Below are 26016 nucleotides of genomic sequence, written 5' to 3' on the forward strand. Positions count from 1 at the left end.
CAAAAGTAGTCTTTAAATACATTGTATCAGTATTCATGAAAATCTCCAAAATGAAGAATATCTTGTACTGTATATAATGATCCTTTTCGTTTCGATTGCACACCTTAATAAACAATGAGAATACAATATATAATGTGGAGAATACACTATCCATACACTGCAGGTGCAGTTGCATGTCAACTAGAGGGCAAACTCATTTTGGTGAAAGTTATAGCCTACAGTACCACCACTAGAATCCTTTTCAATGAGCCCCCAGGCCAAACCCAATTGGTCAGAGTAGTGGAAGGGAGAGGACGGCGTGGACTTCATTCACCCCGTTGTGAGTGGCCCAAATGGGTCTTTTCCCCTGAAACAAAAGTAACTGAGCCGACGTACAAATGGAGCGGGATCCGAGCTAAGGACTCAGACAAATAAATAAAGGCAGAGAGCCGAGACACTGGGCCCCTCGCTTTTTTATTTTATTTTTTTAAAGGAAAAAAAAACCTCAAAGTGGACCTAAAAATACAGCACAAGGAGTGAGACAGAGGAAGAGGCTATTTAAAGCGGCGTGCATGCAAGGCAGATGAGATGAATTCATCCTCCCAGCGTAAGCACTGAGGACAGGTCCCCTGGGCAACATCTTACTCTACCTGTGACCTGCAGCCCCACTATGCGTTTCCAGATGGAGTACTACATTCCCCCTCCGCACACAAACACACACACACACACACACACACACACACACACATCCACCTTCCACACACTGTCCAGCCCAGGTCTGCTAGTGCCTGCTGCTAACTGCTAAAACGTTAAGGCTGAGCAGGTTGGGCTTCTTTTTTCCCGCGGCCTGGTTCAACAACAGCTGTGGGTGTGATGAACTCGGAGTGACGAACAGCTGTTGGTGTGATGCGCAGGGTCAACAAGGCATAGAATAATTTCACACCGACCGGCTAACTCTGCTGTTAGCTCGTGATCTGATGAAGGGGGAGGTTTCAGAGGTATGGATGACAAGCAGAGCTAGTGCATGTGAAGAGAAGAGAGAAACACACGGAAAGAGAGAGAGAGAGAAAAAAAAGAGAGAGAGAAGCTTAGGAAACTGAGGACAGAACATGGTAGGGCAAGGAGAGGGGGCAGGGATCATAGCTGCTTGATTCTGCATGCATGGCCATGCTTCTCGGAGCAGCTTTGTCGAGCACAGGAAGAGAGGGGGGAGCCGCAATTCACTAGCTGACCACCAGGTGTCAGTATCTGAAGCCGGAGGAGCCCCAGTCTGCTCTTGGCAAACAACGCTGCACAGCAACAGCCCCAGCAGGCTGTCTCTGCTTCTCTGCTTCTCTCTCTCTCCCTCTCCCTCTCTTTCTCTCTCCCTCTCTTTCTCTCTCTCTTTCTCTCTTTCTCTCCCTCTCTCCCTCTCTTTCTCTCTCCCTCTCTTTCTCTCTCTATTTCTCTATCTCTCTCTCTCTTCTTCTTTACATCGGCTCGCTCAGATAGCAGTGAGCATTGATGCACCTCCAATGCCATCAGGGGGTGATCTACGCAGATGGGAGATGTGATTTAACCACGCACACATGGATGCCACACACACACACACACACTCTATCTCTCTCTCACTCTCTCATTCTCTCTCTCTCACACACACACACACACACACACACACACACACACACACACACTGAGACAAATGCAAGCACAGAATCTATTATCGCATCTTGGCTCTCGGATGAAAACATGTTGTCCAGATCGATTCGTGGCAAAATGGAACCCTCCTCGAACGCATTCACAGCGGGGCGCGCTCGCTTCCCATGGTGCAGGGCTCCCAGGACGGGGGGCTACCAGTTGCGGAGGGGCTACCCGCGGAGGGGTGGCGTAACAAGCCGAGGGAGAGCACAGCCAGCAGTCCTAAGAGCGCTCACTGCATCCCTGAGACAGTTTCTTTGCCTCACTGAACGATAACAGTCACATGAAATGCCAAGAAAACTCCCTAGTCACTCCTCCACTTGTCAAGGAGGATTCTTCCAGTACCTCCATGTAGGGGGGAGGGTGGGGGGGGGGGCACAGCAAGGACACTCTTTTGTTGTTTATTCATTTTTTTTTTGCATTTCACTTTTTGTAGTTGTTTTTGTGTAAATGCAAAATTGTCGAGCAAGGAAAAACACGGGTACCTGGAGCCTCGACGGCGAACGCTGACAGCTCTGGGCTCGTGTGTGTGGGGACGAGAGGGATGCATATGGATGTGTGTGTGTGTGTGTGTGTGTGTGTGTGTGTGTGTGTGTGTGTGTGTATGGGGACGAGAGGGATGCATATGGATGGGATGGAAATGCGGCGCCGAGAACATTTGGGGCTGGAAGTCGTCTCGGCGCTTCTGCTGGTGCGCCACCATTCCCGCCCTCTTCATGCATTTCACATGGGGGCGTGCGTTTGCCTGTCGCCAGCCGGTGCGAGCTCTCGGCTCTCGGTTGCCGTGGCGAACCTGGCGTGAGTGATTGACAGCAGGGCCGAGGTGACAGTCGCCGGCCGCCGCTTGATGACGTTACGTGTGGCGTCCACACATTTGAATAATGCAGCGATTAACTGCACAGGTCTGGAGCGGTGAGCTAAGTATCCGCCGTCACCAGAGGCCTTGCTAGCCCCGAGTCCTGCGGTATTACCAGCTGTGTGTGTGGCTCACTATCATGAAAGAGAGGATGTGCACATTTGTGTGTGTGTGTGTGTGTGTGTGTGTGCGAGTGAGTGAGGGAGAGTATTTCTGCTTTGTCATCATGGCTTGGAGCACATATAAACACACGCGGATGCTCTCTGTCCTCTCACAGGAAGAAATGTGGGCCAGTGCACTGAAACACACACACACACACACAAACACACACACAGAGAGAGAGAGAGAGAGAGAGAGAGAGAGAGAGAGAGAGAGAGAGAGAGAGAGAGAGAGAGAGAGAGAGAGAAAGAGAGAGAGAGACGGTGCACCGGCTTATTTGATTGTGAAGCTTTTTGCATCACTTTCAAAATGCACTTCCTCACAGATCAGGTAAGGTCCTACTGTGCTTTTAAATGGAGGAAGTGCCTAAAATATAAGTGTGTGTGTGTGTGTGTGTGTGTGTGTGTGTGTGTGTGTGTGTGTGTGTGTGTGTGTGTATGTGTGAGAGAGAGAGAGAGAGAAATAGGGCCAGATTAGAAGGGGGACACCTGAAAAAGGATGATGAGAGATGGAGAAATAGAAAAAGGCATGGGGTCCAAGATAGAGAGGGAGTGAGAGAAGGGAACGAGGAGTGACAGAAGGATCTAGAAGGAAAGTAAAGAGGAGAGGAGAGGTAGAAGCACGCAGACGTGGTCTCCCCAGCTACGCTAAGCCGGCCAAATTATCATTTAGGCCGATCAGTAATTCATTTGGATAAATCTTTTAATATTTCACCAGACCGCTGAATGATTTAGATGAAGCGGTAAATATTTCAACACAATTTCAGATTAATTACTGACATCTTCAGATGGCACGCCAGACTCGGAGTAATGTGACTGAAATGTGACACGCATCCACATACAACTTGTGCGTGTGTGAGCGGCAGTGGGAAGGTGATACGAGTGGGAGTGTGTCTGTGTGTGTGTGTGTGTGTGTGTGTGTGTGTGTGTGTGTGTGTGTGTGTGTGTGTGAGAGTGAGTGAGAGAGAGAGAGTAGGTGAGAGAAAGATAGTGAATGAGTGAGTGGGAGAGAGAGAGAGAGAGAGAGAGAGAGAGAGAGAGAGAGAGAGAGAGAGAGAGAGAGGAGAAGAGGTAAAGCTATAGGATGGAACACTGAAGCAGGGAAGAGGAGGGATGATAGATAGACACAGAGACAGCTGGAGAAACATTACAGATACATACGCAAGACAGATAGCGACACGGCAGAGAGGGAGATGGGGGGAGTGTTTACACGGTTTACATGTGGACACGAGATGGAATCACGCAGAGAAATGCTACCGTCAGCTTGGTCAGTGCTCATGCCAGCTCATGTGCTCTGAATATACATGTGGAAAACATGCCTTAGCTTAGCTGTCTGGCAGAGAAGAAATGCTATCGTAAGCAGTGTGTGTGTGTGTATGTGTGTGTGTGTGTGTGTGTGTGTGTGTGTGCGTGAGTGAGTGAATGTGTGCATCTTCGTGTGCATGCATGCATGCATGCGTGTGTGTGTGTGTGTGTGTGTGTGATGGATATAGCACAAGAGTGTTTTTTTGGTCATGTCTGGACCACTGAGTGGTGTAGATTTATTATGCAACATTCATTACAAAGCTGGAGCCGAGGCCCATAAATTATCACTGTTTATGCAAAACCAGGTCAAGGAGTATACATCATGCATCAAGATCTGGGCTGACACTCAAGAGTTTGTGCACATGCACAGACATAAAGGCCACACACACACACACACACACACACACACACACACACACACACACACACACACACACACACACACACACACACACACACACACACACACACACACACACACACACACACACACACACACACACACACACACACACACACACACACTTGGCACAGGAAAAAGTATGGACACCAAAAAAAAATGCATAACATACATAAACAACCACACTCACAAATTCATACACACACACACACACACAAAAACACACACACACACACACACACACACCAAGATACTAGTGCCTACTGTACCATGAGCCAGCACGATCCCCACAAGTGTTCCCCTCAGTCCACAGTGTGCACTCTTAACTGCAGGCCAGAGAGGCAATTAAATTTATATTCAGAATTAATTCACCCCAGAAAATGAATCAAAAACACTCAGCTAAAACACACCCTGCTGCGGTGAGCGGATTTGAACAAAACTGCTAATAACTATTATCCTGACTAATTTGTTCCCATCTGAAACCAAAAGAGAGTGTGTGTGTGTGTGGGGGGGGGGGTGGGTTCAGTGCGACGCCATTAAAGCAACAGGACGGGGTTCGTGGCGAGGGCACGGGACGGGCGCTTAATTGTGATGCATTATTTAAAGTGGACTAACTTTGGGTGGCGGGCCGATTTGTCTGCGACGTGGCGTGAACGTGGCGTGAACACGGCGACCCACATGTAGTGCCTGCAGAGAGCTGCATTATTTAGCCCTTAGAATGTTGGGCACCGCGCGCCCGCTGCCCTCTATGCCCTGTTCTGCTCTGATTATGTGTGTGTGTGTGTGTGTGTCTCTCTCTCTCACACACACACATACACACACACACACACAGGCACAGACAAACCTTGCCTCCCCCTCTGAAGATTTTGGCTTGTTCAGACAGTAACTCTTGTCCTTGTTAAATCATGCACTTGACTACCCCGTTACCCCCCCCACTCCCACACCCCTGCACCCCCTCAGCCCATTTTCATTTTCTTGACTTTTTCCCCCCCGCTCATCTGTTGTTCTTTTCCGGGATGTTCTCCCCTCTCCTCCTCTAATTTTGCACTTGTTTTTGATTTAATTTGAGGCGGCGCAGATGGGGTGGCGTTCCACATGGCGGCCCAGCGTCGCGTCGCGTCGGCACACGGGGTGCGTTGGTGGTGGTGGCGCGCGCTGGCGGTGCCAGACATCTGGAGCCAGACAGCCGTGATGAGGACTCGGCTACCGCCATCGTTACCGCCGCCGCTACCGCTACCATCGTGCCGTCGCTACCGAGCAAGCTGGTCCCCTCTACGCTCTCTCTCTCTCTCTCTCTCTCTCTCTCTCTCTCTCTCTCTCTCTCTCTCTCTCTCTCTCTCTCTCTCTCTCTCTCTCTCTCTTCTCTCTCTCTCTATCTCTCTCTCTCTCTCTCTCTCTCTACCCCCCCCTCCCCCCCGCCAGTGTAGCGTTGAGGCTCCTCAATAGATGTGTATCACATTTTCAAACAGTCACTGGGGAATAATGTCATTATGTGTGGTTTAGCGGCGCCATCCTGTCCTCCAAGTACTCATTCTCCTCTCCCGAGGCTAGCGAACGTACATTTCTACACACACATATACACACACTCACACACACACACACACACTGGAGACACCTTTGGTCACCTGACCTTTCCACACCACCACCTTCCCCATCATCCTGCATCTCTCCTGTGCCTGAGGGTGTCCTCCCTGAGGGTATGACCGCAGTAGGGGTCACTGGCAAACTACAACACACACACACACACACACCTACATGTACATCACCAAAAAAAAAAAGGAAAAAAAAAATCTCCCTTGGGCTTTGGGGCCTTCACACATCCCTGGGTTCATCTCCCGTGATGGAACTGCTACCATGGCCCATCAACATCCCTCCTCCACACACACACAGAGCAACACTGTATGCCCATCCTCACCTCAGCTCACCTCACATCACTACCCACACAAACCTCTGCAGCCGGCCTCCTCTCTCAGGGGGGGACAAGGGACTAAAGCCGCAACGACACCCAAACCCCCTGGCAGACACCCTCCAGAGACACTCCTTTGGTCTGGTGCCATGCAGAGCCACCTCCACCACCTCCTCCACCACCACCACCTCCACCCGCGTCCCCAGAGAGGCAGGCAGGGTGCCGGCTGGAGACAGCCCTGCTACCCAGGCTGCTCCCGCCAGCATAGATCCTTCATTACTGACAAGATAGACTAGAGCAACATAGTGCATCTCTATAGAAGCAAAATTCAAACAGTTCCTGTCTGCTTAAAGAGGCGTGTCACAAACACGTCATAGCGGGATATCGATCTCTGTTAGATTGGCACACAGTTCAGTTTGAATGTAACGTCACTTTCTAGGTCTGCTTAAAGGGGGATTTCGCAGAAACAGAACGCGGAAATGGTCGAACGTTTGCACCTCTCGCTCCGCTCAGCCTCAGCCTCAGCCTCAGCTCCAGCCCCAGCCTCAGCCCCAGCCTGGGCAGCCTGGCCCTGACAGCATGTCTGCACGGAGTCTCGCTCCGCCGGCTGAGCACTGCTGCTCCCGTAATGGCATTCATCAAGGTAATAAATGAGCTGGCTGATGAGACAAGTTTTTGTTTTGGGTTAGCATTATAAATGGTGTGTGTGTGTGTGTGTGTGTGTGTGTGTGTGGTGTGTGTGTGTGTGTGTGTGTGTGTGTGTGTGTGTGTGTGTGTGTGTGTGTGTGTGTGTGTGTGTGTGTGTTAGTGTGTGTGTGTGTGTGTGTGTGTGTGTGTGTGTGTGTGTGTGACTAGGCCTGTGTATGTGTGCTTATTTTTCTGTGAGCTTGCACAGAAAGTGTGTGTGGACAAAACTGCATGTCTGTGCAGCATCATATATTACAGAGTATGCGTGTGCATGTGTGTGGTTTGGGTGTGTGTGTGTACATTGCATGTGTGGGTGAGTACATTACATTACAAACTCTGTGTGTATGTGCATTTGTGAGTGTGTAGGTTGTGTGTGTGTGTGTGTGTGTGTGTGTGTGTGTGTGTGATGTATGTGTGTGTGTGTGTGTGTGTGTGTGTGTGTGTGTGTGTGTGTGTGTGTGTGTGTGTGTGTGTGTGTGTGTGGTGTGTGTGTGTATGTGTGTGTTGTGTGTGCATGTACAGTACATGGTTTGTGTTGACCGAAGCACATTTCCTTGATTTCCCCCCTCCGCTGGCCGACCCAAACCCTGTAAATCCCTCTCAGATCTCATTCCAAAGCCCCACGCTCGCTCTGCCCCTGCACAACATCTCTATCACCAGATCAGCACATGCTAATTGACGTCCGAGGCTATTAATGGGCAGGCAAAGTTGATTTTCTCAGTTCCCAATTACCTGCGGAGGGAATCAGTTTAGTACAGTAGCCGTTTAATCTGGCCAAACGGCCACGCTATCTGTGTCTGGCGCACACACACGCTGTAAATTACGATGACCGGAGCGAAGCGGAGCGGAGCCTGATTGCCATCTCGCTCCTGGACGGTTGCAACAGGAGGGGGCAAAATGGAGAGTTGAAGACTCCCGCCCGACTCCCGAGCCCCGGCTCCCATTTTCTTTTCCATGACAAGGACATAATCAGAACAATCCACTTTTTAACAGAAGCACATTTGCTGAAGGATATTGCAAGGGGGGGAGGAGGAGGAGGAGGAGGAGCAGAAGGGAGTGGTGGGAGAGGAAATGAGATTGTGAGCGGGACATAGAGTGACTATGAGGAGAGATAGACACAGAGAGAGAGAGAGAGAGAGAGAGAGAGAAAAAAAGGAAAAGGAAAACGCTAGTGAATAGGAGAAATGAGATTAAGATTGGGAGAGAAATGGTGAGGCAAGAGAGTCCCTGGGTGTGAGATGGATAGACAGAGAGACAGAGAGACAGAGAGAAAGAGGGAGAGAGGGAGAGAGGGAGAGAGGGAGACAGAAAAAGAACTCCCTTTGCTGCTTACTCATCCTTCCTTAAATGTCAACCACAGGCCATAAATCCCTCACTCATCAATACTATCAGAGGACAGTAAAACCCTTTAGCTGTGGACTGCACCACTGCATCAGGCAATGGAAGGGGGGAGGGGGGAAGGGTGGAGGGGGAGGTGTAGCTTTTAAATAACAATGCAGTTGGTTGACGCAGTGCCGGCACCCACCTCGTCCTGAAGTTGGCTGGATGAGGGTGCCCGTCGTAGAGCGATAAAAAGTCATATTCCTCCTCAATCGCAAATGACTGAAAGACTATTTGAATGCGGTTCCCCTCCTCCACCACGATTACCCACGTACAGTTAGCCCCGTTGGGATATCCGTACGGAAAACCGGGGCTTTCAATGGTCCCATTTCGTCCTTTCAACGTCCCACCACACGTATATATGAAACCTGGAGGGGGAGAAAACAGACAGAAGGGAGAGAGAAAGACAGTTAATACGCTTTGTTATTGACAAACAAATAACTTTATTGAAGCCTTTATTAAAGCTAATTTAGTAAACCATCGTAAACATAATCTGAGGATCTGGTGCATGCACACACACACACACGCACGCACGCACATACTCAGACACAAAACAGAGCCAAAAATTCTAATCATGTCATATTTATTCAGAAGGCAGCAAGCAAACAGCATAAATGGCATTTTAAAACTGGGTTCAGTGTAAGCTGGCAGCAAATCTAGCAGGGATGCCAGGGAGGGAGGGAGCTCTTTGCACAGCAGAGCGCAGCACAGGTGTTGTGTGGGGGGGGGAGGGAGGGGGGGAGAGAAAATAGGCCGATCCCCCGGCCTCGCATTCTCGTCGGCTGCACCACAAAAGACACAGCCATCATGTCCAGCATGGCGCCACAGCGGGCTGCTACAATCGCGCGCAGCATGGAGTCCCCAAACTATTAGTCACAGCTCAACGCTCGGACACGCCTGGCTCTGCTTCCTGCACTTCCCATCCGAAGCCATTTACATTAGCGGCACGTACGTGCATGTACAAAAAAAAAAAAGAAAAATAAATTCGCCCTACCCCACCCCTTCCGCACGGCACAGGGAGTCTAAGGCCTCTGCAATACCCACAGTGCCCAGTCGACACCTTCGCTTTCCACAAGGTCGGGCAAGGGTAAGAACTGGAGCCAAGACGAATCCCGCGTACAGGACCGTCAAAGAAGGCGGCGGCCTCCGATTAAAGATACTGAGAGCGCTAGTCATGCTGGATCGAGCTCCAGCAAACTATCAAGGCTCCGGAGCTGCTGTTGCTGCTGCCACTGCTGCTGCAGCCTGCCCAATGGCACCCAACGGTACCAGGGAGCGCTCCAGCCAGAAAGTGATTTTAATAGACTCCAAATCGGTGCTGTCCAGATGGCCGGCACAGGCGATTGCGTTCCGGGATGGTCTTGCTCTCTCAGCGCAGCCCATTGTGTAGGTGCTCTTAAAAAGAGACGCTTTCCAAAACAGGAAGCCGTGGGTCTACAGCCCATGACGACAAAAGCAGGGGGAATTAAAGGTATTACTTTCACACCGATTACCATAATCTCTACCACGCTTGTGTCCAAGTTAACTTTTGAGGGATATCCTGCTTAACACAAGAATGTTAATTGCACTTTCAAAGTGCCTTGTGGGTTCATTGTGCAGAATGTGATCCATCCTTAACAAATGATTATGCTCTTTGGAAACAAGACAGGACATAATCAATTTGACTCCACACCAATTTTATGTTTGCATAAATTGTTGTTGGTGCCAGAGTACAATATGAAACTGCATCCGTGAAAGTGGTAAGCCTCTCCACTCAATACATTGAAGACATGCTTGGCTTGGTATGCGTGCCAAGAAGAGGGAGATATATCAGGCCCCTTGTAGCGTCTGTGGGAATAACACTTGAATAGAAATGCATTACTTTGTATCACTCTGACTCAGATAATATGACTCATCACCTTAAAAGGTGTTCTCCTGCATATGTATTTATTAAGGTGAAAAGGTGTGTGTGTGTGTGTGTGTGTGTGTGTATGTTTGAGTGTGTGTGCGTGTGTGTGTGTGTGTGTGCGTATGCTGTTTTCTTTCCGCCTCCATCATTTGCTCAGAACCTCGAAATACGGGATTAAAAGCAACATGAAAAGCACAACCACCACAGTTGACCGCGTCCACAGTCACTGGCTCTGCAAGTTAAGCGTTGAGCCATGCCCCCCCAGAGACCATCGCTCGCTCCAGCATGCTCCAGCCTCACCATGCGTACCATGTGGCTACATGAAAAAAAGGGCATACGGCAGCGCTGGATCCCTGTTCTTCGCGAGGAAAAAAACAGGGGGTTGAGGCTGTACATGGAAAGCCCGGCATTGTATCATGGATGCTCTAGTAAGCTACAGTCCCCACAGCCCTTGCTGCTTCTCCTTGGTTTATCACAGCTTTTACCGTCGACGCGGGCTAACACGCTAATCGACAGGCACGTCACCCGCGCCAAAGGGCACGAGCGCAAACTGTTCCTTTTTTTTTTTTTTCCCTCCGCTCATCCCTCATCTGATTACCCATGATTCAGTGTGAAGGGCGGCAGCACTCAAGGCTCTAATTGCGCCACGAGCTGCCACTGAGGATTAGTGACGGGTCGTGGGGGGGGGGGGGGGGGCACGGAGGCGAGAGAGAATCCCCACCAACGCGGCGGCGGCTAGCCCGCCGAACGGTAATAAGTCTGGACAGGTGCGGAGGAGGTGGGCGGCCGGCCGCGTCTGCGTTGGCAGCGGGCAGTGGCTTCACTGGCGAGAGCTCAGGGGCAGTGAGGTCACAGGAGGGGCACTGTGTTGGGTGGAGTAAGGACGTGACGGTGAGGCTGGGGATGGAAAGGTGGGTGTATGCGTGCGTGCGTGGGTGGCTGTGGTGGCGAGGGTCCTTCATATTTCCCCATCAAGAATCTCCTCCGCTGACATTTTTGGCACGGGAGCGGAAGCGTGAGCGGTAGCCGAGCTGACATAACACGTGCACGAGAGCGAACCGGAGGAACGAGATGAGACGTGACAATCGTCACAACTGTCTGCTTTTTTTCCTCCTCCTGAACACACACACACACACACACACACACACATCCACCGGAGGAGGAAGAGGAGTGCAGGAGGATGAGGAGGAGGAGGACAGAATGACGGAGGAAATCTTCAGCCTCAGGAGACGGTTGATTGGCTGGCCGGCGGTGAGCTCGCGACTGACCCCCAGCTCTACCCCCCCGATGCAGAGCTGCGGCACGAATCTAATGTGCAACAATTATCACCGCGACTACTTTTAGCGCGCCGACGTCCTCTTCCCCCCCCCACACACCTTTCACGGAGAGTGTGAATATCGGTAGAGATGTGCAATCGACTAATACTTACACAGAGGAGGGCAACAAGAGTTAATGAGAAATGGCTGCGTGAGGCGAGAGCTGTGCTGATGGTGAAATAAACCTCGGTCATTGCAATTGATTGCATTGCGACCCCCAGAGATAGACTACTGAGCTAAATGAATCTCTGCTCTGATCCCAGCCATCCCCGGCTAACACTGAGATTAATGTGCAGGTTTCTCGTCCCCTCTCTACGTATCTTTCCCTCATCTCTCTTTCACTCTCTCTCTCTCTGTCTCTCTTTCACTCTCTCTCTCGCTCTCTCTCCTGCCCACAAAAGGAAAGATGGTTGGTGCGTTTGTAAAAGGAACCTGCAGATAAAAAAAAAACACACCTACGACAAAAAGGGAAAAAAAATCAGTCTAATTAAGACTTAGTATTTATCCCCTCCACATCCCCTTTAGGGGTAATTAACTGGAGAGAGTGCGGGAGCGGAGGCCCGCTCTGAGCCAGGATAGAGTGCATGGGTGGATGGAGGGATTTTATGATGCCAAATGGCTCATCCGAGAGGGCCTTTGTGTGTGGGCTTTCGGCGAGAGTGTTTGTTCTTGGAGGGCTTGACACTGTGCTCAGTGTCTGAGTGTGTGTGTGTGTGTGTGTGTGTGTGTGTGTGTGTGTGTGTGTGTGTGTGTGTGTGTGTGTGTGTGTGTGTGTGTGTGTGTGTGTACGTGTGTGTGTATATGTGTGTGTGTGTGTGTGTGTGCTTTGTTGAGCTTGTGTTTCTGCGATATGGGGTTTGGTGGATGGGTGCTTTTGTTTGTGGTGGGTTGTGGTGGGGGAGTTTGGAGGGGGAGGGGGGGCACGTTTGGGAGGGTTTGCAAGAGATTTTCCCAGAATGCAAGGTGATGATCTGCTAAGCCGAGGCATCTGGATTCTTCCCCGCCACCTCCTCGCCATTACGGATGCGAACTCTCCAATTATGGCGGGCCGACACGGAACGGTCCTCTGAACGGCTGCCTGCTCGCAACCCACCTCGCTCCGTGATTCGCCCGACGACAGGGCAAGCTCGAGGGGGGGCCACGAGGATGTGTAAGCCTCTTAGGGAAGTGTTAGAGCTCCCAGCAGTCTCTAAGAATGGCAGCACCGCACCATTGAGGATTCCGCAAACAGGGGGTGGGGGGGGGGGGGGGGGGGGGGGGAGGTGTGTAAACACGAAAAATACATCAGTGCGAGCTAAGTTCCGGTACCGTGCACACACGAATGACTTGGCATCGAAATGGGCGGTTTAAACTGCTCACTGAACTGCACACTTTAGGCCTGGTGAGGTTGAACTCTTACCCACAACTATTTGCCAGTGTGTGTGGTGTTGGTGTGTGTGTGTGTGGGGGGGGTGGGGGGGGCACCCCTGACACCGTTGCTTAATGTGAAAGTCTTCTCTGACAAGCCAGTGCTGTGCTTAATCGGACCTCAAAGCTCCGATAATAACCATACTCAGAGAAACCCGACTTCCCCTTGTTTGTCAACATTCGCCTGTCTTGTTAATTACCCGAACGAGGCTAAGGCCGTTAATGCCAGGCAATTACAGCTGTGCTGCATGCATTATCACAGCTCTGACTCCCTGCCCGCACCCCTGCTCTCAAAGGCCGGAGGCCCCATTTTCTCAGCACTCTCTTGCTCTCTCTCTCTCTCTCTCTCTTCATCACTCTTCTCATTCTTCCCCTACTACCTCTCACACCCTACTTCTCTCTCTCTTCTCTCTCTCTCTCTCTCTCTCTCTCTCTTCAGTCCTTCCAGCTAGTCTGTTCTTTCAGACCATACTCTTTCTCTTTTTTTAAACCATCGACCCTTTGGCCCTGTTCTGCCTCAATCTCTCCCTCTCTCTCTCTCTCTCTCTCTTTCTCTTTTTTTTTCTCCCACTCATTTCAGCTAAACTCATCTTCCGCATCTTATCCCCTGTGTGTCATTTGGGTTCTTCCCTTCCCCTCTTCACTCTCCACATACACACATATGCACGCACACACACGCACACACACACACACACACACACACACACACACACACACACACACACACACACACACACACACACACACACACACACACAGACACGCACAGAAACACACAGACACACACACAAACACACACAGACACACACACACACACACACACACACTTGCCAGCTCTCTGTTTTTGCTCTTTTTCTCTCTCTGGGGCCGTAGGGTGATGGGGAATATGCTGTTTAATCAATGTTTTATTGCCTCGGTGTGTGTAGTGGAGCATTACTAGTGGCAAGAGAGAGGAGGCAGCAGAGAGAGAGAGAGAGAGAGAGAGAGAGAGAGAGAGAGAAAGCAAGAGTCAGTCACATCTTTCGCCAACACCCAGCAAAAAAGGGGGCCATGCTAGGACTAGAGACACCGACTGTTAGCATGACTCCCTCAACCAGGACTCAGGAGAAGTGTGTTTGTGTATGTGTGTGTGTGTGGGGGGGCGGGGGTGGGGGGGGGGGGGGCAGAGATGGATTTGCCCATCATATTTCATCTCTGCTGAAAGAACGCAGTTGGCGCTTTAAATCCCATCACTCGTATGACAGCCACTCCGAGTGACAGAGCGACCCTCTTAATTATGTCCACGGCAGAGAGATGAAAGGGAGGAATGAGTGACACCACCTCCTCAGTGGTCCACACTTATCGCTCACCAATGCTCTTTATTTTCCACCAAAAATGCTTGGCAACCAAAAAGCAAAGCCTTTGTGAACATGTCATGCGATGTGAACCTACTGTTCTTGCGTACGGGGCGACAGACGTCGGTTTTGTTCAAATTTGCTCACACCTCCGCGTGAAATGAAAACCGACTGTTTTCACACCGTTATTAAACCGGCAGCCGAGCGCATATTTCTCCCGCGGTTACCCCCACATTACCGTAGACACTGTTACCTAGCAGCACAACATGATGAACGCCAGAGCCGAAGTGAGACAATTGAAAAAAGAGAGAGAGAGCGAAAAAAAGAGAAAGAAAGAAAGAAAGGGAAACAGGAAGGTGGGAGGAGAGAAAAGAAGGAGCTGGTATTGTGGTTGGCACTGGCAAGGAGTCACATGGGCTCACTTTTCACCTTGGCACGTGGCCTACTTCACCCCACCCCCCCACCCCCACCCCCACCCCCACCCCCAACCCAACACCGCCCTCTCTCTCCCTCCGTGGTCCCCACCAGTGCAGCTGTCTGCCACCCCATATTTACAACAAAGGCTCTCCGGTGAAGCCCTGGGTCAGGGTTTCCAGAGTACATCTCTCTTGGTGCTGACAATGCAGCTGAACAGTTCTGGCACCGTCATTGATGCAGCTTTGGAAAGAGAGAGAGAGAGAGAAAGAGAGAAAAAGAGAAAGAGAGAGAGAGAGAGAGAAAGTGAGAGTGAGAGAGAGTAAAAACAAGAGAACAGTCGAAACGGACAGACAGCGAGAATCCCCTTAAAACGTTAGCTCGGCAGGCATTATTGACTCTTGCCTCTCACCTTGCTTCTTTTTCTATTTCTTCCTCGGGCATTGGAGGACCTCCCTCCTCAGAAGCTTGCTGCTGATCCTTGTCTCCTCTCGCTAACACTCAGATTACGGCACATCTTCTTGCTTTTTTTCCCTTCTCTAAGTCTCTCTCGCTCTGGCTTTCTCTCACGCAATTCTCCCTACCCACACACAGTTGGACCAAGACAGCCTGTCCGCCTGCCAGGATTTACTATTTATCCTCTCCACTCCTTCAGAAGGAGGCAATTTTCTTCGGGGAGGTCAGCAGACATCTCTGCCTCTCCCTCCCACCCCCCCCTAAAAAAAATATAATTCACATATCATATCAAATATCAAGTGGACGCCAAACTCCAAAATTGAGTCCAGGCATGTGATATTCACCTTAAAGGAGAAATCTGGCAAGTTTTCACATATATCTCGATTTCACAAGGTCCATGAGTATTGTTGGTGCGGAAAAAAAAAGAAAATCGACTAGCTCAAGTTGCTACAGCCAGCAGCTAACGCAGAGTATAGCGTTGTAGCTACAGTACCTGGCTGCATTACCTGCTGTCTGTAGCAACTCGAGGTAGTTATTGTTTTCATTTTCTTCATAGCGACAGTACTCGTGGACCGTGAGAAACAGATCTATGTGAAAACCCGATTTCTCCTTTAAGCAGCTTCCCTTAGGTTCAAAGGTACCAGCACATCCAAACCAATTACCTGCTCTCTAGTCCTCTCACCTTCCCTGTTTTAATATTGTGGTAACATCACCGCCAACAATCGGACGGCCTGGATTCAAATTCCTGAACCCACCGTTACGAGTCCATGTCTTTGTGTAAAAGCATCTGCTACACATCAGTTAACTTTAGCATCCCAGGGAGATTATGCAGTGCTTATCACACTCAGTTCAGAGCGAGACCACCGACAGTGGAAGGGGAGAACGCTGACGGTGTGATCGGTGGCTACTCTGGACCGCCTGAGGGTCTGTTATCGGGTGGCAGTCACGGAACGTCCCCACCCATCGCAATCAAAGAGCATCGGAAACAAACCACATCCATTACAAAAAAAAAGAACACCAGCCCTTCTTTGATAAATCAATCCTATTTCATTAGGTCTGCCATGAAAGGCCGGAATGAAAAAAAGATCTGATCTCTGTCAGGTGTGGTCCGACCAGTGTTCTCACTTTTTTTCCCCCACCCCTCTCAAATCCCACTCGTATCTGAATAGCGCTACAGATAAAGAGATTTCTAATGGAAGCGAGGCTCTACCCTTAATGAATTCTTGAATTGCCCAATTCCCCGAAGACACCTGATGGCTTATGGGCAGACCACAAAAAGAAAGATACCCGTGATCCATAAGTGCTCTCTCTCTCTCCCCTTCTTTCGATTCGCCATAAAACTAATACTCGCTCCGGCCGCGGGACAAGATGGATGTCCCTTAATAGACACGGGGACCAGCTCAGCATTACACGGCCACTATTAAGTCATATTTATTATGACCCTCGTCATTAGTACGTGGATAGACTGCGATCACCATGAAAATGCAAATTAGCCCAAAGGGCTTAATGCCCTCCCATGAATCGTCAATGTGACACGTGTCCGTTGGTGTCCATTAAATATCTGTGGCACTATTCTTCTTACCCCTTATACAGTGCTATCCCCTCTGTGCATAACGTTTTGATTATTAAAATACCCCCCTCCACACACACACACACACACACACACACACACACACACACACACACACACACACACACACACACACACACACACTCACACTCACACACACTCACACACACCCTCGAGGTTACACATAGCACCACCCCTCCTCATCTTGGCATGGACTAGAGTTTGATTAAGGGTTAATGAGTTGGGGGTAATGAGCAGTGGACTATCATGGTGCTGGGGATATGGAGCGCGGGAGGCACGAGTCTCTCCATTCTGCCTGCCTAGCGGCGCCCGTGCCAGCAGTTTAACCTCCTGAGGCAAAAACAGCGACAACAAAGACAGACTGGCTGGCAAGAGGGGAGGGATCTCGGAAGAGCAGGGTTATGCATAGATCATTAATTACACAAAGCAAGCCGTGGACAAAAGATGCAGGAGGCAGTACCGAAATAACAAGATGCAGAGAGAGAAAGAGAGAGAGAGAGAGAGGGAAAAAAACACACCAAATGTTGTGTTGGGATTCCTTTCAGCCACTTGTACAAATCTCTGCCAGAGTGTGTGTGTCTGGAAGCAAGTGTGTGTGTGTCTGTGTGTCTCTGTGTGTATGTGTGGGTGTGTGTGTGATACTGTAAAAAGCAGAGAGAGAAGGAGAGAGACCGAGAGGGGTGGAAAAAACTGGCGATACAGTAAAAGAATAAGCGCATAAAAAAAAAAGAGCGAGAGGAAAGTACGACGGACAGGAGACAGCCGTATTACTGTCGGCCCTAATCTCCGCTGACAGGCGGCACGGCTAAGTGGGGTATTAATTGGGCGGAAGGGCCTCAGGGCCCGCAGCCTGCACTCTGCCCAGTCTAGAGGAGCCTGGCGGCGCGAGGTGGCCAGCGTGGGCACGGGCGTTCGGCTCTTTGGGCCCCGGTTCAGACGAGGGTAAAAAAAAGCACTCTGCTCGTCACCAGCAGGACTTCTCCTGCCCCTATGGGAGACCTCAGAGGGGGGCCTATTCAAGCTGAGATGTCTTCCTAAGGACACAGATGGAATTGTGGAGCACTTTCGAGGATGTGTAAAACATCTTTTGGAAGAAAAAATTATGGACGTTGCTTTACGAGGGGGGTGAATAACGTATACTGTACATATTTATATGCAAAGCATGCTTGAACACTAAGTGTGGATAAAAATAAGTAGATATTAAATACTTATCAGGTTTATGTCAGTCACTGAGCACGGGTGGTGACCCTGGCATTCAGCCTTTTTGATACATGTACTGTATGTTAAAACCACGGATCAGAATAAATCAGTCTCCTACACTGAGAGTCTCTGTGCAAAAAAAAACATATTACATACTGTGCAACAACACAGAAATATGCGTTACACTTACACACTTATAAGTTATTAATTCCTGGAAGTGCATGGCTCTTGAAGCGCAAGTGCACTTGTGCACATTCCTGCACAAGGGTTAGCAAAGTACTCCATATTTAACCTGTTCCACCATTCCATACATTCCCACGTTAGCATTTCCCCATTTCCCTTTAAGTCAGGCCACTGTCACACTACGGTTACTTATGGATCCGACTCCGCCATTACCCCTCTCACCTTCCCGCGCCAGCACACAGATTTTGCACTGAAACGTGCGGCGGGGAGATGGAATAGCCAGCTGGTAATGTGCAACATTACTCGCACTCAGCTGCAGTCCTGGGGCACTGGGAGGTCAAGAAAATCGTTTGCATATGTATGCATGCATGCATCCATCCATGCCACAGACTGGCAAACAGAGAGAGAGAGAGAGAGAGAGAGAGAGAGAGAGAGAGAGAGAGAGGATCCCCCCCGGGTGGCTGTTTGGACCGGTGGGAAAAAAGCGGTGGAGGCAGACACACTTGTGAGGACGATCAAGCTGTCACTCTGGGCAGGATTACTGGAAGGGAAAGGGACACGAGGGGATGGGGGCGGAGAGGGAGGGAGGGAGGAATCACAACAGTTCCATGACAAGTGGTTATGTTCCGCCGCTGATGCGGTCACGTTTGCAACTCCGGAGTAACCGGTAACCATCACTGGGCTACATAGCACCAGAGTAGCATCCTTATACTGACCCACAGAAGTGCCTCAGTGTGAGTGTGTTTGTGTGTGTGTGTGTGTGTGTGTGTGTGTGTGTGTGTGTGTGTGTGTGTGTGTGTGTTTGTGCCTGCTTTCTGCTCTGCCTCTTCTGAGTGCCACTTTTGTTGAACCCGGCACAAACCAGCACACAGAAATCAACTGTGTGCATTGGGGCTTGCTACAGTATACGCTGCCTGTGCCGTGTTCTCTCTCCCCTTATCTGGACAAAGCAGAGGGGACGGTGGCCATCGAACATGACTCAGCTCTGCCCCTGTGCAGCCCACCAGCCTCTTCGCAGGCACAGACACACACACACACACACACACACACACACAGTGACTGGGATTAATTAAACAAGAGCGATCGGGTTTGTATGTTGGCTCGACTTGTCTCCTGCTAAGAAGGTGGGGGTGGTGGTGGGGACTTGGGAGTGTGGGGTGTGGGGAGTGGGGAGTGTGTGTGTGGAGGGGGTATTATATGGGTAGAACGATCAATTCTTGGGCCTTCTCGAGCTCGGTTAATGACCCCGCTGAGGCTCTCGCCAAGCGCCAACCCCTCGGCCCTCGGCAGTGCCACCCACCCACAGCCTCCACATCTCCGACCAAAGCAGAGGATCCTAATCATCTGCGATAGTAACAAGCCCAGAGCTACCCTTTCTTCTTCCTCTTCCTCTGCCTCCATCCATCCTCCTCCTCCTCCTCCTCGTCTCTCACTCTCTCCATCTCACCTTCTTTGTGTCTCTAAATTCGGCTGTTGGCCTCGTCTCTACAGTTACTGATGGCCACTTTTTGATTCTTTTTTTTTGTAACGATCGCCTCCGCAGTCATTGTTGCCACCGCCATCATCGTCATCATCATCACCATCATCATGATCATCATCATCATCATCATCTGCCCTGGAAGGCTGAAGCCAGAATCACACTTCGGCGCACACAGCAGACAAACACTGGCTGTGAGCGACACGGGGGTGGATTTCAATGACAGTGCATTGTCTGACGCAGGCAATGCGAACGCTGCTCGCTGGATGTCACCCGGGTTCTCGCGAACACACCCACCTTCGCGGCGAATAAATGTCCGGCAGCTCGAGAGCGGACTTGAAGCAGTACGGCTCACTGGTTTCCACTTTGCTCTCGCCGCGGTGTCTAAACCTCCTCTTTTTTCCACCCACTGTCTCGCTCCATCCTGCTCTCTCTTCCTCCCTCCATCCTGCTCTCTCTCTCTCTCCCTCCCTCTGTCGCTTAGGTTCTATCCCGTGTCTCTCCTACTCGTTCTCTCTCTCTCTTTCTCTCTCTCTCTCTCTCTCTGCAGACCTTGACTCTTTTGGACAGCCTTTCCAGGCACGGCGCCGGAGCACCTCCACGTGTTTGCCCACTCTCCTGACCCGCCTCACCTTTTCTTCATCTCTCTCTCTCTCTCCTCATCCCCCCCTTTTTTCCCTTCTTCTTCTTCTTCTTCCTTGTCCTCTCTTTCCCTCCTGTTGGGTTGCCTTTGCTGTGAGGTCTCTCGCCCCACAAGACAGCTCCATCTGTGCTGGCAGCGCCACCCCATCACCCCATGCGGCCACCTCCGCCAGCCACAGCCACCAACTCCCCACTCCTCCTCCCTCCCATTTTTCCTGCTTTTCTATCCTTTTATCCGTTTTGACAGCGTTCCCTCCATTCCCTTGTTAGCTCATGGCTTCTAAGCGTGGGTGCATGGCACTCTCAAAATATCCTCGAAAAAAGGTGAAGCAGAATTGATTGACGGAGAGATGAAAAAAAGGATGGAGGAAAGAAACACAACACTGACAAGCACACACATATATATATATATATTTATACTGTATATATATATATATATATATATATATATATATATATATATATATGTATATAAATGTATATATATATATATATATATATTAGGGATGCAACGGTTTTCAATAATTTATTGAACCGTTCGGTTTGGCCTGTTCGGTTCAATAGACTCACCTAAACCGCAATATTTCGGTATACGCGACATTAAACTTTTTATTTAATACAAGGTTATTGCACGCGCGTAGCCTGGGAGCGATAGCAAGGAGTGCTTAGGACCCGGGGGATGAGTTTTCTCTGACTGTTCAGCTTGCCTCTCGTCAACCTTGCAACAACCAATCAGAATTTTACTGAATTTCCCAAGACCCAATAAGCACGTTGAAATGCAAATGAAGGAGTCATGTGAGAAGAAACAAATTTTACCGGCGGCTGCACGATCATGGCGACATTCGAAGTAGCCTACGAACAAGTCAAAAAGACCGTCAGTAAACAAAGCACAGTGTGCAAGCACTGCTTCACAACGATCACCTAATAAAGGTAACACATCCAACATGTCGGCCCATTTGCGCCATCATCACCCGGCTGTAACCTTTAGTGGAGCAGCACGGAGAGCTAGTTTGCCACCGAAAACCCAACCATCCATTGCTGCAGCCTTTCGGCAACAATATTCCTATAATTCCCAAAAACACAAAGACATAACGAATGCGATTGGCGTGTTCATAGGAAAAGACATGATGCCCTGCCTATACGGTGGTTTTGGGTATGGGATTTCGCTACATGATAAATGTTCTCGATCATCGCTTCAATATCCCCTCCGGCACGCATTTCAGCAGTAAGATTCCTGAACTGTACGAAGTGTGTAAGAGAGAAGTTGAAAAAGTGACTTTTAAAGTTTACATTTCATGCAACCTACTTAATATTACAAAAGGGCTGTATGTTCTGTAAGACAACAGGTAAGGGATAATCAACGACGCGCCGTGCGTTTACAGGAAAATAATGCACGTTCGAAGTGGTAATAAGGACCCGACGACGCAGGCGGACACTTCGATAAGTATTATTTTCCTAGAAACGCACAGGTCGGAGTTGATTATCCCGCTTATACCACTGCTACTATCATTTCATTTATATTGCCGCTGTCTTAGATGCAACATTGCTGTTTTTACCGTTACATTCACATTGGCGAATTAATATTCAAGTGTAATAAGCCCAAAAGAAGGGAAATACATCATAGCCGTGCGGTATATAGAAAAATAATGCACGTTTCAAATAGCGCACCACAATAGGAAATTTGACCAAGCAGTGGTATAATAAATAAATAATTACACATTACTTTATGCTGCACTTCACTATGGATAATATTGCCTGTTTATGACAGAAGGCAATGATGGTGTTCTTTTCTTATAATACATTTTTGTGATTCTGCTTCATCTGTGTCTGGCTATGCATTTAATATTTTCTCTGCAAGTGTAAGTAGAAGCACATTGTTGATTTGAAATAGAAAAGGCAAATATAACCTCCTGTATGCTAGAGCCAAGATAATATTGATATATTGAAACCGAACCGTTACCGTGGCCCAAAGACCGTGATACAAACCGAACCGTGGCAAAACTGTACCGTTGCATCCCTAATATATATATATATATATACCAGTAATTACAATATACAAATCCCATATTGTCAAACATCCTGTATATACACAAGGAGTATGAAATAAAGGATAAAAAATAGAAAATCCTATGGAGCGAAAGAAAGAGAGAAAGAGAGAGAGAGAGAAAGAAAGAAACAAGCAGCCCACACAATGCCAGAAGGTAAAATGGTGGCAAGTACGGAAGCTGACCTGATCTTAGCAGGGAATAACTCTTTCCTCTCATGTCCCAAACATCCCTCTCTCCAACCCACCTACCCATCCACCCGCATTCACAAACATCTTTCCGATTCAGCCTCGCGGGCAGCTCAGGAGAAATATACATCTCTTTTACATTCAAGGCACCCTCCTACACCATCACCAACCTACAGGTCGAAACAATCACCTTCTCGCTCCTCTCTCTCTCTCTCTCTCGATCGCTCTCTCTCTTCCTCTCTCTCTTTCCTCTCGTTCTCTCATGCACACCCTCTTTCTCGCTCTCCCTCTCCACCTTCGCCCCCTCTCCCTCACTTTTTCTTTCTCTCTCTCTCATTCTCTCTCTCTCTCTCTCACTCTCACACACACACACACACACACACACACACCAGATATTACCTGGGGCGCATACATCTCATTTCTGCTAGATGGTGATTTCCACTTACCAATCGCTCTGGCTGATGTAATGGACAGGGAAAGGTTGTCATTTTAATAAGACAAAATCAATCCAGTGTCCTTTGTCAGCACACTTACAGCACACTTTCCTCTCCCGCAGAAAGTGTTCAGCTCCCGCATTAGCATGCTAGCGAGTGCACCAGTTTCCAATATGAGCTTCATAAACTGTCAAGTCAGCTAATCGAGAAAATCTCTTAATTCAGGGTTTATTTTTAAGCAAGTCTTAGGCGCTCTTTATCTTCAGGCTCAACCCAGATAACACCTTAGTTATGGCAACTTGGCTTATACTGCAGATGTGTCACAGAAATCAGAGAGGCTTCAGAAGACAGACTGCAGACGAACTTGGAAATAGCTCCCTGCATCCATCATTACATAATTGTGTAAACTGAGATGGGAAGGGGAAGGGGTGTAAAAAGGCAATGCTAAACCCCAATGAGAAAACTGAAAAAACGTAGGTGTTAAGTGTTCTGGATCCAATTTGGAGCATGTGTTATGAGTCATTCTGTTATGCCAGTAGTCCCACCCCCAAAGATGAAAACGCTTACAGTAACTAAACAACTGAAATAAATAAACAAACAAATGAAATGCAACTGGCAATGCTGTTATGGGATTGTGAGGCATTCTTTTTTTTCCTTCCTTTTTTCCCTTCTTTTTCTCATGTCGCCTTCCATCTCTCCACCTGTCCACAGATATGGAGGGGTACCAGCCTGACCAGATGCCACAGATCATTCTTCATTCTATCACAGACTCTGTGCTTGTGTGGGTGCGTATGCATGTGTGTGTGTCGGTCTGTCTATCTGTGCATTTGTGTGTAAGAGTGGGATTGAGACAGAAAGAGAGAGGGGGACAGTGAAATAAAATGTGAGAGTGTGTGTGTGCGTGTGTGTGTGTGTGAGTGTTAGAGTGTGAGTGTGTGTGTGTGTGTGTGTGTGTGTGTGTGTGTGTGTGTGTGTGTGTACACTCCCACTTTGCTACTGAAGACTCGCAAGAGTTCTATGCAAAAAAAGAAGAAAAAAAAACGTGCCCTTCAAAGAGAAAGAGGCCATGCTGGAGTGCGGCCCAAAAAGTGTGCAGGTCTGAACACTCCTCTATCTGTCCATACCTCAGCACCCCCCCCCCCCCCCCCCCCACCACTGATAAGCAGATCTCAGGCTTGGGGGGGCACAGATACGACGTCTATCTACACTCAACACGTTATGCTCAGCCACCTCTCCCTCCCTTTCTCTCCTCTCTCTCTCGTTCGCTCTCTGCCTTCTGCGGAGAGTCCAGGGGGCTGTGCGGCCATCTTTTATTATTTTATTTTATTTATTTTTTTTACACACCATCCATGTGAATGTCATCAGAGGTTGAGCCAGGGCCTAATGGCCAGAGCTGACAACGGCGGCGACTCTCTCGGAGCAGCTCTGGCCAGCCGGCTAATCGCTCTTGCTGGCTCCGGGAGAGGCTGCTATTAGAGCAGTGTTTACATGGCTGGGGCACCGCTTGCTCCTTTTGATCTGACACAATAACTGGTGCATTGGGGGAGAGCATGAAAAAAGAAAAAGTGTTAGAATTGAGAGAGATACCGAGAGAGAGAGAGAGAGAGAGAGAAGGAGAGGGAGAGAGGGAGAGAGCAGGGATGTTTCTACACATTGGGTGGGAGGAAAAATTGTGTGATCGTGATGAAGAAGAAAAAGGAATGATCAAGAAAAAAGCGGGGAGGATGAGATAGCCATGAGGCGAGGAGATCTGTCAGATCCCCTCTGGTAAGACCTGGGCTGAAGGCAACCGCCATCCTTTCTCTCTTACGACATTCAGCCATTACACTCTCTCCTTCCTTCACCCCTCACTCTCTCACTCTCACTTCTTTTCTTTGAACTTTCATCCATTTTTTTCTCCCAAGAGTATCTCTGATGAGCTATCACTGAGGAACAGAACTGCAGATTATCACGTTTTGTCCCTCAGGTCTATAGTTCATATCAAACTCCTACTACAACTACCACACACACACACACACACACACACACAAAAACACTTAACAGACTGAATCACTTGAACTTTGAACACTCCGTTCAGTACCCATGACAAGAGAACCAGCGCTGTGCTCAGATATGCTAATGCCAAAATGGCGAGCGTGAAGTGAAACTTCCATTTGAGCCTTGAACTTTGGCGGTTTCATCAGCACCGGCAGGCCTTGCCAGCGTTCCGTGGCCTCGTAGACGGGTGAAGGGGTGATGCCAGGCAACATCTGTCCCGCACGCTGATCCCGAACGGAAAAGACGCCAGCCCCTTCTCTCGGTTTCTCCCTCTTTGAGAACCCTACGATGGCTTTGAGGATGAAGGGGGTAGAATCCACGAGAAAAAAAGAAAAGCCAACTGGTTTCCCGGAAAATAATTAGGATTGAGCTACATGGGGATCAGAGAAGGGTGACAACAGACAGAAACACCCACAGCACCCCGGGACTTCTCCTCAAACGATCTCTCTGTCGCCTCCACTGTCTCACTCACACTCTTTCAATTTCTCTATCACTCTGTCTTTCTCTGTAGGGCTAATCATTGCATCCGTGTTGTCGAGTGCCATCTCTGTCCTCGCTGATTAGGTCCATGAGCTAAAGGGTTGAGCAGGTGTGGATGTTTCTCTCTTTTTTTTTTGCGTACTGGGCTCTTCTCGCATATCTCATTTCTGGAATGGCTGTCAGTCAGCAGAACGTGGGTGCAAGAATGAGGGCTGCAACGTCTGTCTGAAAAACTGACAGCATCAACATGCTTTCAATCTGCAGACATCAATTAGTGCCCCCTCACACACTCCCCCTCCGTCTCTCTCTCTCTCCCTCCCTCTCTCTCCCCTCCTCAATCTTCCCTCTCAGTTTCTGCCTCTCGGCTGTCCATCCCTGTTCATCCCTGAAACCGTCTGTTTCCTTTCCCAGGCCATAGACATACACACACACACACACACACACACACACACACAACTGTACATCCTTCCCAGCATCCACAGGGGGATTAGCATCCTCTTAACCCAAGCTGGAGAGGAGAGCTGGTCTCTGGCCCTGCCAGCACCCATTCTCTCGCCTCAGTGCTGGCTGCCTCTT

General features: G+C 49.3%; 1 protein-coding gene across 1 annotated transcript in view; it reads right to left on the reverse strand.

The window, feature by feature from the left end:
• csmd3b (CUB and Sushi multiple domains 3b) overlaps window positions 1–26016 on the reverse strand; it is a 407622-nt gene that overhangs the window by 349686 nt on the left and 31920 nt on the right. The window contains exon 2 of the mRNA XM_062530145.1: window positions 8494–8716. Within this exon, the coding sequence (XP_062386129.1) occupies window positions 8494–8716 (223 nt within the window). The remainder of the gene's footprint in view (window positions 1–8493; window positions 8717–26016) is intronic.

This window comes from Sardina pilchardus, chromosome 24 (assembly GCF_963854185.1).
Source record: "Sardina pilchardus chromosome 24, fSarPil1.1, whole genome shotgun sequence".
NCBI lineage: Eukaryota > Metazoa > Chordata > Actinopteri > Clupeiformes > Clupeidae > Sardina > Sardina pilchardus.